General features: G+C 40.5%; 2 protein-coding genes across 3 annotated transcripts in view; one reads left to right on the forward strand and one right to left on the reverse strand.

Moving 5' to 3' along the window:
- The window catches only part of dpy19l3 (dpy-19 like C-mannosyltransferase 3), a 56,182-nt gene extending 49,339 nt beyond the window's left edge, over positions 1–6,843 (forward strand). Inside the window, 2 exon segments of the mRNA XM_079866051.1 lie at positions 1,466–1,624; positions 2,834–6,843. Of these exon segments, the coding sequence (XP_079722177.1) occupies positions 1,466–1,624; positions 2,834–3,022 (348 nt within the window). The 3' untranslated portion in view covers positions 3,023–6,843.
- A 131-nt stretch (positions 6,844–6,974) lies between these two features.
- The window catches only part of LOC307155437 (neural-cadherin), a 314,766-nt gene continuing 305,381 nt past the window's right edge, over positions 6,975–16,359 (reverse strand). For both annotated transcript variants that reach the window (XM_079866045.1, XM_079866044.1), the window contains 3 exons: positions 15,927–16,171; positions 8,664–8,818; positions 6,975–7,622 (listed from right to left, as the gene is read on the reverse strand). In XM_079866045.1, the coding sequence (XP_079722171.1) occupies positions 7,077–7,622; positions 8,664–8,818; positions 15,927–16,171 (946 nt within the window). In that variant the 3' untranslated portion in view covers positions 6,975–7,076. The remainder of the gene's footprint in view (positions 7,623–8,663; positions 8,819–15,926; positions 16,172–16,359) is intronic.

Here is a 16,359-nt window from a genome sequence, read left to right on the forward strand (position 1 = left end):
TTTTCTGCTCATATATTTATTTAGTTAGTTAGTACGCTTCGCTCTTGCTTTTCCAAATGTTGCCGTTCTAGTTACATGTAAATCAGGGCGGGCTTTATCGTCACATTTGGGCCATTTTTAGCAGATACAGATATTTGTTTTGCACACTGTACTTTGCCACTGCTATGCTGCAATAAACTTCTTCTTTGAGATCTTCAATGATCTTCATTTTTTTCCTACACTGGCTATATCACTGATCATTTCATATTTAATTTCAATTCATATTGGCCAAAGTGATGATATCCGAATCATTGAGTTAGTAATTAGTCCATTCATTTCCACCAATTTGACCCATTCAGGGCGATTTGCTGACCTGTTGCAAGCATGAAAAACAGGCATTATCGCATTGACAGAATGACAACATGATCATCTAATCACAGTGTGATGAAAGCAGCTCCTGAAACAATGAGCTCAAGGAGGCAAATGCATACTGCTTTGAACATTATTGTATTTCTCATTGTGTAATATTTGAATTATTCATGCAATGCTGATTATTTTCTCATCCGACATTGCTGATGAGGCACTCCCTCCTTTGAGAAAATGCAACATAAATGCAACACATTTTTACATCCATACAGAAAATGTTTATAACATATTTATTTATATTTTGTCATGGAAAATGATCCATAAATACCTTTTATATCATATTAGCAAATATGTTATGAATCCATAATTCATTTTTCCAAAGGCTTATTAGGTTTGCATTTCTTGGAACAGAAATTTTGTTTGTTGGGTTGCCATGGATTTCATCAGAGCGTTCTGTTCTCTTCACTGTACGGTATGAATCTGTGGCTCATGAGAAAATGAGTTTTAGTTGTAATAGTCGGTCAACATCAGCTTATAAAAAGGGCTCGGAAACCCTACAACCCGGCTTACAGCAGCCTTCCTGGTACGTTGAACCGCTGTCTGCATGATATATGGAGATGTCAAACCTAATCATGGCGTCTTCAATTATGCTGCCTTTTGCTCCATTAATTGAAATACCGCAAGTATGTTTTTGTGGTTTGTGAAACTGCGAATGGACTACTGTGACATTTTTTTTTCTGCTTGCTTGGCGGATCTGTTTTTCTCCTTGGTTACGACAGTGGTATGAAAATGTCTAACATTTAAATGTTTAAATTCCCTCTTTATATGCACAAACACTTGATAGCATATTTTAATAACTGTTAACTGCAAGCTTGAGAACCTCTGCAATAAAGCACGGACCTCACAGTTTATCACAGTGAGATTTCTGCAGATCAATGACTTAATTAGCATAAGTCCCCCAAACCACTTGTCCAATGTCCTGTTATTCTTCACTTAGAGACTTTAAAAAAAAAAATTTCAAATCACCTTGGAGTACATTTTTACTACACGTACCATAAATCTGCAATGAATCTCTTACCTCTAAGCCTTTTCCCATCTTTGCCCGTTTTGTTGCCTGCAGGTATATCAGGTCTATGCACGTCAGTCTGCTGAGGAGGTTCATAAAGTGCTCGGTTCGGTTGGAGCGGACTACATCGTGCTGGAGGACAGCATCTGCTACGAGCGCAGGCACAGCCGTGGCTGTAGGCTGAGGGACCTGCTCGACCTGGCAAACGGTCATGTAGGTCACACACACAGCATCTTCAGTTCATGCCCACACACACCACGCTTGTTCTATTTCAGTGAAAGTTTCTCTGCAAGAACCAGAGATTTTTTCCGAGCAGCTAAACTTTGCCCTTTACCGAATTCTTCACGTGGATATAAACAAATATCATTTGGTTTAGACACTAAGCTCACTGGCCTTGCTTTGATTTATTTTTGTCTTGGAAATCTCTTGGGCTCTCTGAGGTATTTTCATTTCTTACATAAAATGTCTATAACTGTTTTGTGTAAATTGTTCATTTTGTCACATAATCTTGTTCTCACTCACCCACAGATCATAGTTGTTAAATACTGCTTCACCCTGCGTGCAGTCTAGCTTAAGTGACTTTTTTTTTTCACTTGGGTAGCTTGATTGTTCTGTAGTTGATTATAGTTGTGCATAATAACTGACAAAAGCAAAATTTCCAACTTCTAGGCTGCAGCACTTTATATTTGTGTCTGTGCACACGTCAGCTTAAAGAAAAATCATCTCTTGCACATCCTAGCAAAGAGCTCTGGCTGAAAATATCTTGTCAGCAGTTGTCATTCATGTGTCTGAGGAGAATGCCATGCCTTTGAAAGATCTCACAGAAGTTTGCCTCACTTGCTCCTCTTGATCCGACTTCGAGCAGTCAATGAAAGAGCCTTGCTCACTTCCTCGTTTGATGCAGCCCGACTCCTTCCTTCAGGCTGCCTCCAGCAGTTTGAGTAAGATTCACTCTTGTTCCATGTTCTGTGTGCATATGTTATTTTAACCTTGATCCAATCTGTCTGGTTTAATTAAACCTTGCTAATTGCAGACAGAATTACCAAGGAAGATATGTGTATGCAATACCGATGGCCCAGAAACAGCCATGTGTTGTGTGGGATATTCTTTTTTCGATTCCGCTCTGATCTCTCCCATGGGTGACCGTTCTTTCTATCTCTGGGTGCTTAAATGATCTCACAGCAGCATTTCAAGGCCTTTCTGTTAATTTGGGAATATATCTCAAAGTAAATGTTTAATAAACCTCAGGGCACAATTTCTCCAAGATTTCAAAGATAAAGAAGTGGAATGCTCTTTAAAAGAACACTTTTGATACTCTTCTTCATCTGAGAATCCGCTAAAAAAAATTCACTGTAAAAAATAAAAAATCATCTTATAGAAAAGCACCACCATTTCAAGATTGTGCATGTGTGTTTGTTACAGATCATGGATGGCCCAGGTGAAAACGAGCCGGACCTCATCCCGGCGTCTCATCCACGGTTTTGTGAGGCCATTAAGACTGACACTCCTCCGTATTCAACCCTCTTCACACGAGTGTTCAAAAACAAGACCTTTCACGTGTACAAACTCAAGAAACTCAAGAAGAAAAACAAAGCTGAAAGCGGTCCGTAGTGCTTGTTCCTCAACAGCAGTCGCCCACCTTCACTGGATAGCTGAACGGCCCATCTGGAATGTTCAATGAGTGTGTGATAGTAGCAGGTGTGTGTGTGTGTGTGTGCGCGGCTGTGTGCTTGAGAGATGCCTGATTGAGCCAGCACGCGTTAGATTTGGTGCGTTTGTGTGTGTAAATCTGCTGTGAGCCGGTCTGCCGCAACAGGAGCTCAAGTTTAACGTGGAGAGAAGGGAAGAAAATCTCTTTCTCACAGTCTGTCGCACTCCCTCACGCGCTCTCTGATCATCGCTTCGCTTTTGACACGTGCCCTTTCACCAAGCTCACATTTATGAAACAAGGAATAGGGATGTTTTGTTTTTTGGTCGGTGTCAAGATGAGCTACATCCTGCTGTCTGGCTTGTTTCAACTTGTTCTACAGTTGTATACATTAAATCCATCCATACGCCAAAATAATAATAAAAAAAAAGCTGTTTTTGGTTACTCTTACAACAACAAATCTGAACGATCAGCCTTACTCATGGGTGTAGAGGAAGTGCCATAAATTTTCAACATGAGAATACATTTTCTGTAAGAATAAATCATGTCACAAATTTACTCTATTTAATAAGGGTCCTAGTAATAGTTAAGAATTTCGTTTTCATTAAACATTAACATTTTTCAGGTTTAAATTAGGTTTTTATTCCTAGATTTTCAATGTGATCTCAGACTTTTGGATTCCACTGTATGTGTTTCGTGCTTTAGTTGTGTAAGTAGGAGGTGATCACTTTGGCGCTATAGATGGTCCCAAAAAAAAAAAAAAAAAAAAAAGTTTCGAGATTTCACTTTGTAAACCAATTTACAGGGACATTAAATGTAGTATGTTTTTTAGGATGAAGTATTCATGAAAGTTAGAAATGTCCCATGGAATTTCCTTAAACCTCCATTGTGAAGTTATTTTTAATGTAGTTTTGTTGAGATATTAACAGTTTGGCAGTCTTTTTAAAACAGAGAAAAAAAATCATATCATAACATTGTTGACCATTCAATTTAACTCTCTCAAGTTCTAAATGAAGCCTTTAGTGTATGAAAGTGCCTTTCCATTTTCGGATAAGCTCTGCTGCACTAACGAGTCATGCATTCAAAAGACCTTCAAATGAGTGGCCTCAAGTTCTACAAAAATGTACCTACCTTCGATCTTCGCTGCTGTTTTCTTTCTTTCCAGAATGTTAGCTGAACATCTTTGTACAGAGGTGCTCTGGGTGGTGCACAACAGTTTTGAATCTCTTTAAAGTGTTTAAAGATAAACATGGTGTTTTGTTTTTTCCTGAAAATTCGGTTTATAACACGAGGGCTCCTCTGTGACATTCTGTTATTGTATTATAATGTGGTGAAACAGCTATTGTTACATTACCTGTCAAGACAGTTGACACATAAACCTTTGCTTCACACAACGTTTCTGTCAACACTGTCCCTCAGGAAATGATCTTGATGCAGCTGTGTGCTTTGATTTCATATGCTGACATTGTTTAACTGTAAGAGTTCTTCAGTACGGTTTATTGCACTAGTTTGTTACTGTGGTATTTCACGCAGATGGATTGTTTTCATTTGTGCAAAAGTGTTGATTTGTCTTTGGATGTTCAGTGTACATTTCCATTTTTGTATTAAAGCAAATTTGTATGTTGAATGCTGCAGATTTCTGCAACTGCAAAAGGATTTCTGTCATTTGAAGCCAAATCGCAAAGGCATTTCGATAGATGCAGGTCAGAGATTTGAGGTCGCTCTCATTTCATGTTTTGCATTATCCACAACTAATTACAGCTGTTTCCATATAATAAATAGGCCACTTATTCCTCAAGAGAGTTACAGCAGATAAAAATGAAAACCCCACTGTTTCATTTGAATACAGCAGTATTTAACAGCAATGTTCAAGTATCATCGAACAGAAGAACTCCATTTATTAAGGTAAAAAGAAAAGCAATTTAAAGGATGCAAATACAAAACGCCAACATACCTTTACCAACTCAAAAAAATCTGAAATAATACATGAAAAAAAGCTTTAGATTCCTTTATATATTTTTAAAAAGCAGTTTTGATATGCACAAATGAGGTAAAAACATTGTTTCACAAAATAGAGTACTGTATATATTCACCACACAAACAAACAGGTGGCCTTGGTTCAAAATCGAAGAGGAATAGATTTCGTAACTTAAGATAAGGAATTCTGTGATTCAAAGACAGAGCCCAATCGTGCTTCATTCATGAATACTCTCACCTCACACTGTATCCTTCCCAATCCCCTTACAAGGATGACTCAAAGCGCCAATCCCGTTGGCCTCTTTAACTCTATAAAATAGCAAGCATTGCACTTCCAGCTATATTTCTTCGCTTTAACTTGAAAACCTTTATTTTTAAACTCTTGTTGCTGCCTTTGGAAATATTGGCACTTTTTGAGATCTGTAATAAGAGTGACGACTTCTCCATCGAGTTTTCCAACTCCCATGATCCTTTGGTTCACAGCATGACAGTGAGCGATCAGTTCACATTAGGATTAGCACTCTGATGTCTTTTAACACACTCCTACTCTCTCCACTCTCCTCAGCCAGCCTGTCATGCTCCACATACGGCATTCTCCAGGAAAAAAAAAATAAAAAAATAACTGAAATGATAAAAGGAGGGCAAAAAACATTGCCTTAAAATGCATAAAATACAAGGTTGGCATTTGAGGCCTCACGGGGGGAGACTTTTAGTTATTCCATTTGCACACACAAACTTGCCTTGCCTTTCCTTTACCCCATGCATCCTCACCACATGCGTTCGCAAGCCCATTAAACATGTTACATGAGAGGCGCTCAGGGTCTGACATCGCTGGTTCACCACTCCCTGAATGCACCTGGTGCCGAGGCTCATCTCTTCACTGCAGCGCCGAATAATGTGATGGGATACAAGTAGTTATTTATAGCAGAACAGGAAATGGTGATACGGTCGGGTAATACGGCTGGTTTGGTTAATAACACAATACTTTCGAAAGGAAGCAAACTGAATGTAAGCTCATTCTGGAGCTGTAAGCTCCTCCAGCAGAGCTCGATATCATCTTTGAGTTGATCACATGGAATAACACACATTCGTTTGTCTTAATGGCTATCCTTTAGTTTGGCGGACTCTGATTGCTACCACTCAATAAAGCGTGAGAGCCAAGAGTTTTTGATAGTTTTCAGCTACAGAAAACTTCCATCTCATGCCAGCCACTCAGCCTTGTCCCTCAGTCACATTAGTATTCCAGCTGCTCCTTTTTGGCTAGAAAGAGAGGACACAATTTGTATTCCCAAGGAATGTCTCCTAAAATGCCAGACAATAAGGCTGCTTTCTGTTTCATTTTCCTCAGTGTTTTTCACACATCTTCAGTTTATTATTGGTCTTTTTTTCCTGCAGACTGCCTCTTTCATCCTCGCATCTGAGCGAATAGAATCTAAGTGGAAGGTTGAGCAAATAGAAAAAAATAAACCGTATCTGAGTATGAAGTTATGATTGATGAACACAAGTGGCCACCCTGACAGAACAAGCGGTGGAATGATTTCAGAAAGCGGCCCGTGAAGGAGGAGGACAAACCCCTTTCTTGTCGCATCCGAGCGTGGCAGTTTATTTTTCTTCCCGTCTTTCTTTTCTTTTTAAGAACACATAGACCATACAGACATATAGAATCGAATATCAGGAAAGATCTGAGTGAAGCACGTCCGAGGCGCTCCGCCAATGTTGGACACAAAGATAACAAATTGTTCCACTAAAATCATTGTCATCCGCAAGTAACTTCAATAAAGATGCCCGATCTGGGCTTAAAAACTGCCATGAACACAATTTGCTGTGTCCTGGATTAGCATTTTCCGTTTGCTGCTCATTGAGAGTACCAAATGCCACCCGGCTCTGTAAACAGAGGGAGTGTCTCGCATGAAGTTATACATCCAGAGAAAGCCGAAGCGTAGGAATTTTCGGCATAAGAAAAATCCCTCTGGTTTTTAGACAAGTCTTTAGTGGTCTCCCTCCTCTCCTCGTGCTGCAGGAACTCTTCCCAGCAGTTCCTTAGAGGTCGCTGCCCTCGGCCCGCTCGTAGAGGGCTTTCAGCTTCTCGAAGCGCGGCCCCCACTCTTTCAAACACTCTTGACCCGCTGCCGTTCCCTCTTCCAGCCCAGTGGAGCTGAAGGAACTCAGTGACCCGGCCAGCGAGCCGCCCCCTTCCGTGGAGAAGACCTGCAGGGAGTCGAAAGGTGCCGTTTCCGGGTGCTGGTCGGCATCACGGATAATTTCACACAGGTAGCGGGCCAGGTCCTGGCTGGAGAACGACAGGCTTTTGCGGGCCAGCTGGGCCGTTCGACTGGGATTTGCAGTCTGGCCTTGAGCCGGAGAGTGGCAGGGGGGGACGTCCCTGCGGATGGTGGTGGCTCCCGAGGATATGGAGGAGGTGGTGGCGGCTGTACCCGCTCTGGAGGGGGGGTCGGGCTGGCAAAAGTGTTGCTGTTGCTGCTGGGAGGGAGGATGGTGGTGTATGACTCGCGATCGGCTGTACTGCACTGACTGGGCCGGGCTGGGCTGCAGGGACTTCTGGAGCTCTGCCATGTCATAGGCATTCTGAAGGAGAGTGGGAGAGAGAGAGAGAGAGAGAGAGAGAGAGAGAGAGAGAGAGAGAGAGAGAGAGAGAGAGAGAAATTAGGAAATTAAATGCATGCATAAAGTGCTGACAAATAACAAGATCATTAGCGTTACATAATGTGCCATTACGTTCAGGAACTGGTGTAATAACAACCTCTATCACAAAAACTGCTACGACTAATAAGACAGAGCTCACTGACAAAATAAGCAGCTTGACTTCTACATCACATAATTTATTATCCCCCAAACTGTTAATGGCATTAATCCGGATTCAAGCTGCTAACACCGCGTTCAGATTAACACCTTTGTGCACGTCTTCCTGCACCTGAGAGGAAGAATCCTGACAGATGCAGTGAAGAGCACACACTCAGTCAACACAACAAAACGTGACACTGGTCCCCTTTTCCCATTGAACATCAACATTAATCCCATTTCACCGAGGATGATTCTCCTCGTTATTAAGCGGTGCAGCTCTCGGGGGAGGAAGAAAAAATCCTTCTTGAGGAAAAAATAGACGAAGAGAAGAGGAGCAATAGAGACAGAGAGGGAGGTGTGGGTGACACGGGTGTGGGTGTAATTGATTACACAGTGAGGGAGATGTGCGAAGCTTCATCAGATGGAGAGGATCAGAGCACCATGATGCATCTGATAGTCATGTAACAGGATTTTACACACGCAGATATGAGAAAGAAAGATCCTGCAACACATCTACACCCACATACTTCAGCGGGCAATTACCTCTAGTGTTTCTCATAATAAAAAGCCACATATTGTACAAAATAAGTTGTCACACTTTCCCTCTGCACTCAATGAAGCCACTTGTCATCAGCATCAGAGTGCATTTTTTAAATGTTAGAGGTTGTCATAGAGACAAACTGACAAGTGTGCCTCTCTGCCACAGGGCGTCATGACAACCTGCACAAGTTGTCATAGTAACTTTGAGGGCTCAGTTGTCCTCATTTGTCAGATTCTCTGACCTGTGATCTGAAATCAATTTGAAAACAGAAGTCAGGCGCTCACCTGATCCTCCTCCCCGCCGCCCTCCTCGTCGTAGTTGAGCACGTTCTCTCGGATGTCCTCCCAGCCGTCATGGTGCGCGGACACGTGATATACTCCCTCCTTCAGCCCCTTATAGCTCCGCCAGCGCGTGTACAGGAAAATCCCCAACAGCAGCACTGCGGAGGCACAGGAAGTGGTTGAGAATTACCTTGAGTGCTGATCAAGGATCACTTTAACCTATTACAATTTACAGGAACACTGGACCTGTTCCCCGATGCGTGTGAACTACTTTCAAATGAGCTGGGCTGTGAAAGCACATTGCCTGGAGCTTCCCTCAGGCTGTGCTTCCCTGGCACTAAGGTGGCTTGATGTCAACGTGATGACTTCGCAGAGATGGCCTGGATTTGCCACATACACATTATTCCAGGGAGCGCTGTGGCTCGTGTCAAGTATAGCTCGCTGAATCAATCCTGTTTGGCACCACTCTGACCTTTAGAGTATATTATCTTGCTATCGAATGCCCAGTGCACTTCAATCTGCCAACACTCCATTCTCTCTCTCTATTCGATTCAGGAATATTCTCTATTTACCTTCTTTTGTGCGTTTATCTCTATCGCTCTCTCAATCTTCAGACCTTTTGAGATTTTCTCGTTCCCTTCCATCTTTTGCTTCCACTTTATTTCCTCTGCAGGGATAATATGCGTCTTTTTAAGGTCGACCCCATAAATAATTCCAGGTTTAGATGTTCATGTCAAAGACGTGAGAACCTGACAAGTGGTGAAGGGACCATAAAGAGGCAGAGAAAAGCACTTTGTGGTAGAAGGTGTCATGGCCCGTGTTCAAGCTTGACAGCTGCTTTTGGATTAATCTAAAGGATTTGAGCACTTAAATGACAGCCTCACTATACATTAAAATATCTGCTCTTTTAAAAGATTCGTCATGCCTTGTCACCACCAAAGAAAGGAAGATGCTTGAAGAGAAAATACATTTTTAGTTTAATTCTGTCCTTGAATCAGTAATCAAATGCACCCTTTCTAAAACTACTTGGTGAAATGTCTCGTTTGCAAACAGAAAAGAAGCCATGGTGAAGGAAGACCATTTCTGTTCTGACATATGGCATGTGTTGCTGCATAGTTCTGGTGTGTTTTGTCAAGCTTTGTAGAAGATGATGACAAGATGTGCAGAAAGCCATACGGAGTGTGTCTATCCAACTGAGATCATCTGCGAAAAAGAAATGTCTTCAGACAACTGTGACATACTGTATATGTGTGATATACAGAACGTGTGTAAAAACATGAAAAATAAGTGACAAAAAAAAAATGCTACACAGAGATTTTTCACACTTGCAAGTTTAAGAGTCTTGCAAGACCATTATTAAACTGTCTGCCTGCCCAGGAATGTCCACTGTAAAATGCTGAAATTATAGAATTTAATCATTCATTATTCATTGCCAAAGGTGACTCATTTAATTGCCATTTCAGTCTTAAAATGTTTGTCTTCATTAATATGCCTAAAAAAATGACCTAAATGCCACTGTGCTCCCGCTCAGTCTATTTCTGTCTCTCCAACAGTGTGACTTTTCACAGTGATTTTTAAATGCATCTTGTGTGGCTGATATTGAGTGAAAAACTTCTTCATCTGATTCCAGACAAGCCTTCTGTCTCTTGGCTGCCTGCTTCATCGATCACATGACCCTCCAATCTGACCCCTCAGACCCCTCTCAGGACACCCAAGACCAGCCCGGCATCCTAATCTCCAAAGCGAAGACGATAAACACTGCTCTCTAGAAGGGCATTCAGACATTTCACTTCTGTTTCTGCTATGGAATTAAAACTAAGCTCAAAGTAAGACCTTTAACCAGTGGAGAATTGTCTTCTTCTTCAAGCTCTTCAGAGATAGCAAAGAGTGGATGAGCTGTTCAAACATCTATCAAGGTTTCTGATAAACACTGGAACAAAACATGTTAATGATGATTTGTCATGGTCATTAAATGTATTGTGTTTCTTAAGGAAAACACAATAAATCAATGCCTGGACAACACATTTGGTTTTATTAAATGAAACGCATTGTTCATCCATTTAATGCATGCGATTATTCATTTTAGCATTGATGCTCTCTAAAAGAAGCCCTGGATTTATTTTTAAATACAAGAAAACACAAAGAATGAGAAAGCAGAGAAGGAGAGAGGAAGAGAAGAAAAGATAAATTAGTAGGCACTAAAAATTAGTTATAGTAACATAGTAACTACATGTGTCAACTTACTCTTATTAGAGTATTAGTAGACTGTATGCTTAAAGTCCAACTGAAATCAAAATTGACACTATTTACTTTGTTAGCGGATATTACTAGTCTTGTGGTGAACAATTAATCCGTGCAAGTTAATACACAGAAAAAAATGGTTTGCCATCGTAATCTTTAATCAAAGTCTGAAAAGTTACTTCCGGTCTGGAATGGCGTTCCTTCTCTGATGATGTAGGTTTGACGGCTTGGGTTGGGAAACGCTTAACCACTCCCCTCAAACCGTCTAAGTCTGCTATGAGCAGAGATGGAGAGGAGGAGCGCTAGAGTAAAACCCTGCCCTCTGTTCAATATTCCGTTGCACTGGGAAATACGTCACAACACTGGAGAAAAGTCGTTTGCAACTTCCGGTTCACGCGGACTTTAATATCTACTAACGCTTTGATGGTCACCAAAGTCCCTTTTAAAGTCTTTATGGTCCTCCAACAGACATACTGACTAAGTTACATAGTAACTTTGCAACTACTGTACATCAACTCATTCTACTAACCTGAACCCCAACAGTCTACTAATACTCTAATGAGAGTTACTTGACATGTAGTTGCAAAGTTACTTATAGTTAGTAGAATGTCTAAAGTTGACCATCGAAATAAAGTGTAACCGTAATTTGTAACAAAGATTGCACCGACATATAATAATCAGCGCCACTTTGACAAAATGGGTTGTAAATGCTCCGTCATGCTCTATTTTTATATGTCAGTAAAAACAGAAAAAGAGCGTGTACTAAGAGTGTAACGCTTAGTATTTTAATGTGACATGGTCTTTCTATCTGATCACACCTGAGACACATTAGTATGAAGTAGAAAATGCTAAACTAAAGAATATCCAGATCCGTATCCAAAAACAAAACACATTATACTAAAACCTTCACACTCACAATTCAGGCCCATATGTCAGTAACAAATCTCAAGAAAAAAAGCAGACACTCTCCACCTTCAAATGCTTCAAATCAGTATGACCATATGGCACTGACATTTACCACTATCCTCACATGGAATAATCTACACACACATATAAAGATAATAATAAAGGTTACATACTATCGCACACAGTTTCATTTTATTTCCCACTTTCATCCATCACACACGCACGCACGCACGCACACGCACACACACAGCACTCAGTTTTGCAGCTCACCACTGCTTGGCTTCAAATGCCCTGGAGCCTCAACAGAAGATCAAATAATAAAAAAATCCAGCATGTTTGCACTGACATGACTGTTGACCCATGATGTAGGCAAACCCAGACCCACATACACACACACAGTCACCACACTGGTAGCAAAACCTGAACCTAACTGTCCCCATGAAAACAACCAATAAACACCAATTAATTCTATATTAATGAACATGCTTTGTGTCACCGTAGAAGTAAAGACAGAAAATACAGTATCATTAGCTCAACATAAAAACAAAAGAAGCTGAGGAGAAGTTTTGATGTATATGTGTAAAACAAATGTAAATGTGTTTTCTCCATTATCTCTAAACTTGGGGAAAAAACAGATCACTGTTGTTCATCTGCATCTTAAACTGTTCATCTTCAAAAGTTCTGTTTCATTTAATGTAAAAGTCAGAATGCCATAAATCCCTGCACAACGCATCAATTCAAAAGGTGAATTAATTAGTCTGTTTTTAGTTGGACTTAAAGGCCATGTTGCAGGTTAACAACCACTGTCGATTAATGGGTACATAAATCACTCAAGATATGTATATCATTTTTAAAATGTCCCAAAAATGGCCTTAAAGACCAGTTTTTTACGTTTTTGGTATTAACGGTTTTTTTACGCAACTCGGTGATGACGTCACGTTGGGGAGAAGTGGAGGAAAGCTAGCCTCAGCCTAGTATTATGGTGCGTTCAAGCCATCTCGTATAGATCGTATTTACGAGTTGAACGCAATTAAACGCCACCACAATGTCGTAAATACTTAATAATTAAATGCATGGTCCGAGGAGAATGAGTGGAGAGTTGGTGAAGTGTTCTGGTGAGTTGCTATCATTTAACAACGCAGCAATGAGCACTGGAGCTAGTCTACGAGCAGCAGTGCACAATAACCACACTTTTTTTTTCTTTTCATCTAGAAATAGAAGGCATCATGCTAGCTATATGGGTGTTTCTAAGCGTTTATCTCTTCCTCCGGTGAAAATGTTGTTGCAAACGTAGCCGCCGCGTGTCTGTCGCTGTGTTCGGCAGGTGCTTGTGTGGGCGCCGGCGGCGGTGCCGTCCCATGGAAACTGCGTTGGAAAGCTTGTTGTGCTGTAGGGAAGTGAGTGCGTTTTGGTCGCTGGTCGAGCTCACCCCGCGACCAGATGTGACGTGCCTCACTCAGCATCCAGAGTTTTTACACCCAGCACAAACAGTAGTTCACCATTGTCAATCTACCTAACGTTATATATTTCTATATATAAATAATTTATCTATCTAGCTGCTAGCTATCTATGCTATTGCTAACGTTATGCTATCTGGCTGTCTGCCTATCTCTCTATACTAGCCTATCTATCTATCTATTTATCTGTCTGTCTATCTATATCTATTTATTTATCTATAATCTGCGCTAACGTTATCTGAATACTCTCGTCTGCTACTCGTCTCTCTAGTCACTCTCAATGCGGGCCGCGGGCTTTGGTAAATTCTCTCCCCAACGTGACGTAATGGCATTGTGGGGGAAAGGAGAGTCGTTGCAAACCGCTCTACTTTTTCGTATTATATTCCGCTTTGTGATACCCAACGACATAAAATACAATGGATAACAGTTTAAATGTTTATTACCAACAAGTAAATAGCACAAATTCGATGAAAAAAAAAACCTGCAACACGGCCTTTAAATATACTGGACTGTAATTTCAAATATAAAATGTAAAACACAATGCAAGGTCACAGCAATCAATTTGCTGTGAGTAATTTTATGGTTCTGAGATAATTTGGGTTAATAAATTGCACTCAGTATTTAAGACATGACACTTCACATAGATTAAAACATGACAGTTGGATTCAAGTGGCTAATTGAACAAATGGCTTGCATTATGACTTTTCTTCAAACTGTGGTTAAAATACTAATGAGACATTTTCCCTTTTCCCTCCAATGTAAATGTAGTCTCACATAAAGTCCATGCTCTAACATGCCAGATCTGTGCTTTTAAACAACCAAATTGACAAGTGCAATGTAAATTATAGACACTTTATCACAGAACATTCTGTCATGAAATGGCTAATGATTGGGAAAATTAATATGTGATAACACATGTGGAAGGACAGTCTAGTCACATTTAGTTGAATGAAAAAAATTACTGAAGTCCTGAGATCCAAATGTAGGTATAAAAATGACTTATGGGGCATAATTTTAATAGTCTCTCAACTGAAATAAACTTTTTCACAAAGACATTAAAAAAAGATCCCATGAGAGCCACAAAGAGTGAGAGATTGTCAAAGAGCACTATAAACCATAATCATTCAAGTCCATCTTTTGATGTTATGAAGGGTGGTTATTCCCGCAGGTGAGCATCTACACTGAGTGAATGTCAAATCTGCATATCAGCTTCGCTGTAGAAAGACACTTGACAATCCAGGTGTAATAGAGGACAAATGATGCCTCTCCACACTGGTGAATCACAAGTACAAATAGCAATTCATTTACACACATATACCGTCTATAAAATATATTATTTTGGTTCTTTAAAAAAGATCATCATGTATACTCTATAAATGCATGTCTTTTTCAGTCTTCTGAGGTAACTGCGTACTGAGTCACTTGGTCTCTCAAAAGTAACATTCAGAAGAACAATTCAAAATCCCTCTCCTCCTGTTCAGAGCCATCACATTATTATATGTTCCTGGGGTTTAACGGATGGACCTTTTCCCTCTTTGCTGTAGTGATATGTTAGTCTGCAGGGGGGCTGTTTTCAACAGGGAAGAGCGAGTCCTGTCTGGTTAGGTGGAGGCGTAGTGTAGCACGGTGCGCTAAACCTATTAACCGCCTTAAAAGAAGAAAAAATATCTTCTTAATGTTACGCCGAAGCCTTTCATATGGCAGAGAGCACTCGAACCACATTTATCGCTGATTGTCTCTATTTGGAATCGTTCCAAACCGACAGAATGGAATGCAGAAAAACAATGAAGAAGAAAAAACACAGACGAAGGAGGGGATACAAAAAAAACGTACTGGCTACTTAAATTCAGTTGAGGACGGTCAGGACCATTGAAATTCTGCCCAAAACCCTAGTGCATTGATCTCAATTTCCAGCCCGGCTTAGGTAAACAGCACAGTTTGTGCCTACAAATCAAGAAATTAACACTTTAAAAAGCAACTGGAGCTGAGAATGAATAAGGTCATGTCAAATCTATAATGGAATGAAACTGCGAGAGGAGGAAAAAGATTGTTTAGTTCCCTTTGGCCTCGAGCATATCAATGTAGGCAGATGAGGACGGAGGAACGAAGGGAGTTAATATCAGTTTCAGCAGTCATGATCATTGATTATCTAGACTGTGTTCTTTACCGCTGTCAGACAATGCGAGAAAAAATGATACACATGGGAACACGAAACCTTGGCATATATATGAAATATATACATGTATGCCAAACTCTTAACAGCTACAACAAGAGCAAGGCAAGAATATTGAAATGCCAACCACCAAAATAAGTTTTAAAAATACATGAGGTTCAGCAGAGGAGGAAGAGCACAGTTAATATTTATGTGACAAACACCAGAGGCTGATACATTAATTTAAGGCTCCTACTGAAACTAATATTTCGCAGTAAACCAACAACTGGCGTGTTGACTGTGAGAGACATGATTAAAATTGTAAAATGCACCAAAATTTATTTTGATTAGGTCACTCTTAATGCAACAACTCACATTTATCAATGTAGCAACACCACTTAAGCACTTGTATTATGATAATAATTAATATTATTACCCATATTGCCGGCTGTAACGACATGAGGGTGAGTGAATGATGAGATTTTAAGAGTACATGCTGAAGATAGGTACCTAGCAGGGCCATAAAGCAGATGCATATGGCGAAAAGGGAGCTGAAACTGAGACCCACGTCGTCTCGGTAGATGGCCAGCGTCACCTCGCAGTGCCGGCCACGGTAGCCCTCTGGACATTGGCATGTGAATTTGGAGGGCGACTGTGCCACACACGTGCCCCTGTGACATGGGCGGCTCGCACATAGCGTGTACATGCAGAATTTGCCAGTGGAGTTTGCCTTGACCATGTGACCTGGGGGACACCTGCGATTGGAGGAGACAAAAAGGGTTGATACATTAATCAAATGATAATATATTAACGTGTATGTAAAAAAAGGACTGACGGGTTCAGTGTTTAAATGCTAAAATATAAACTACGTCCAATAGATTCAGTAAATAATTCATGACAGTTAAAGGAGAACTCCGGTCAATTTTAACATTGAGCTCATTTT

This window comes from Squalius cephalus (genome assembly GCF_949319135.1).
Source record: "Squalius cephalus genome assembly, chromosome: 3".
In the NCBI taxonomy this organism is placed as follows: Eukaryota; Metazoa; Chordata; class Actinopteri; order Cypriniformes; family Leuciscidae; genus Squalius; species Squalius cephalus.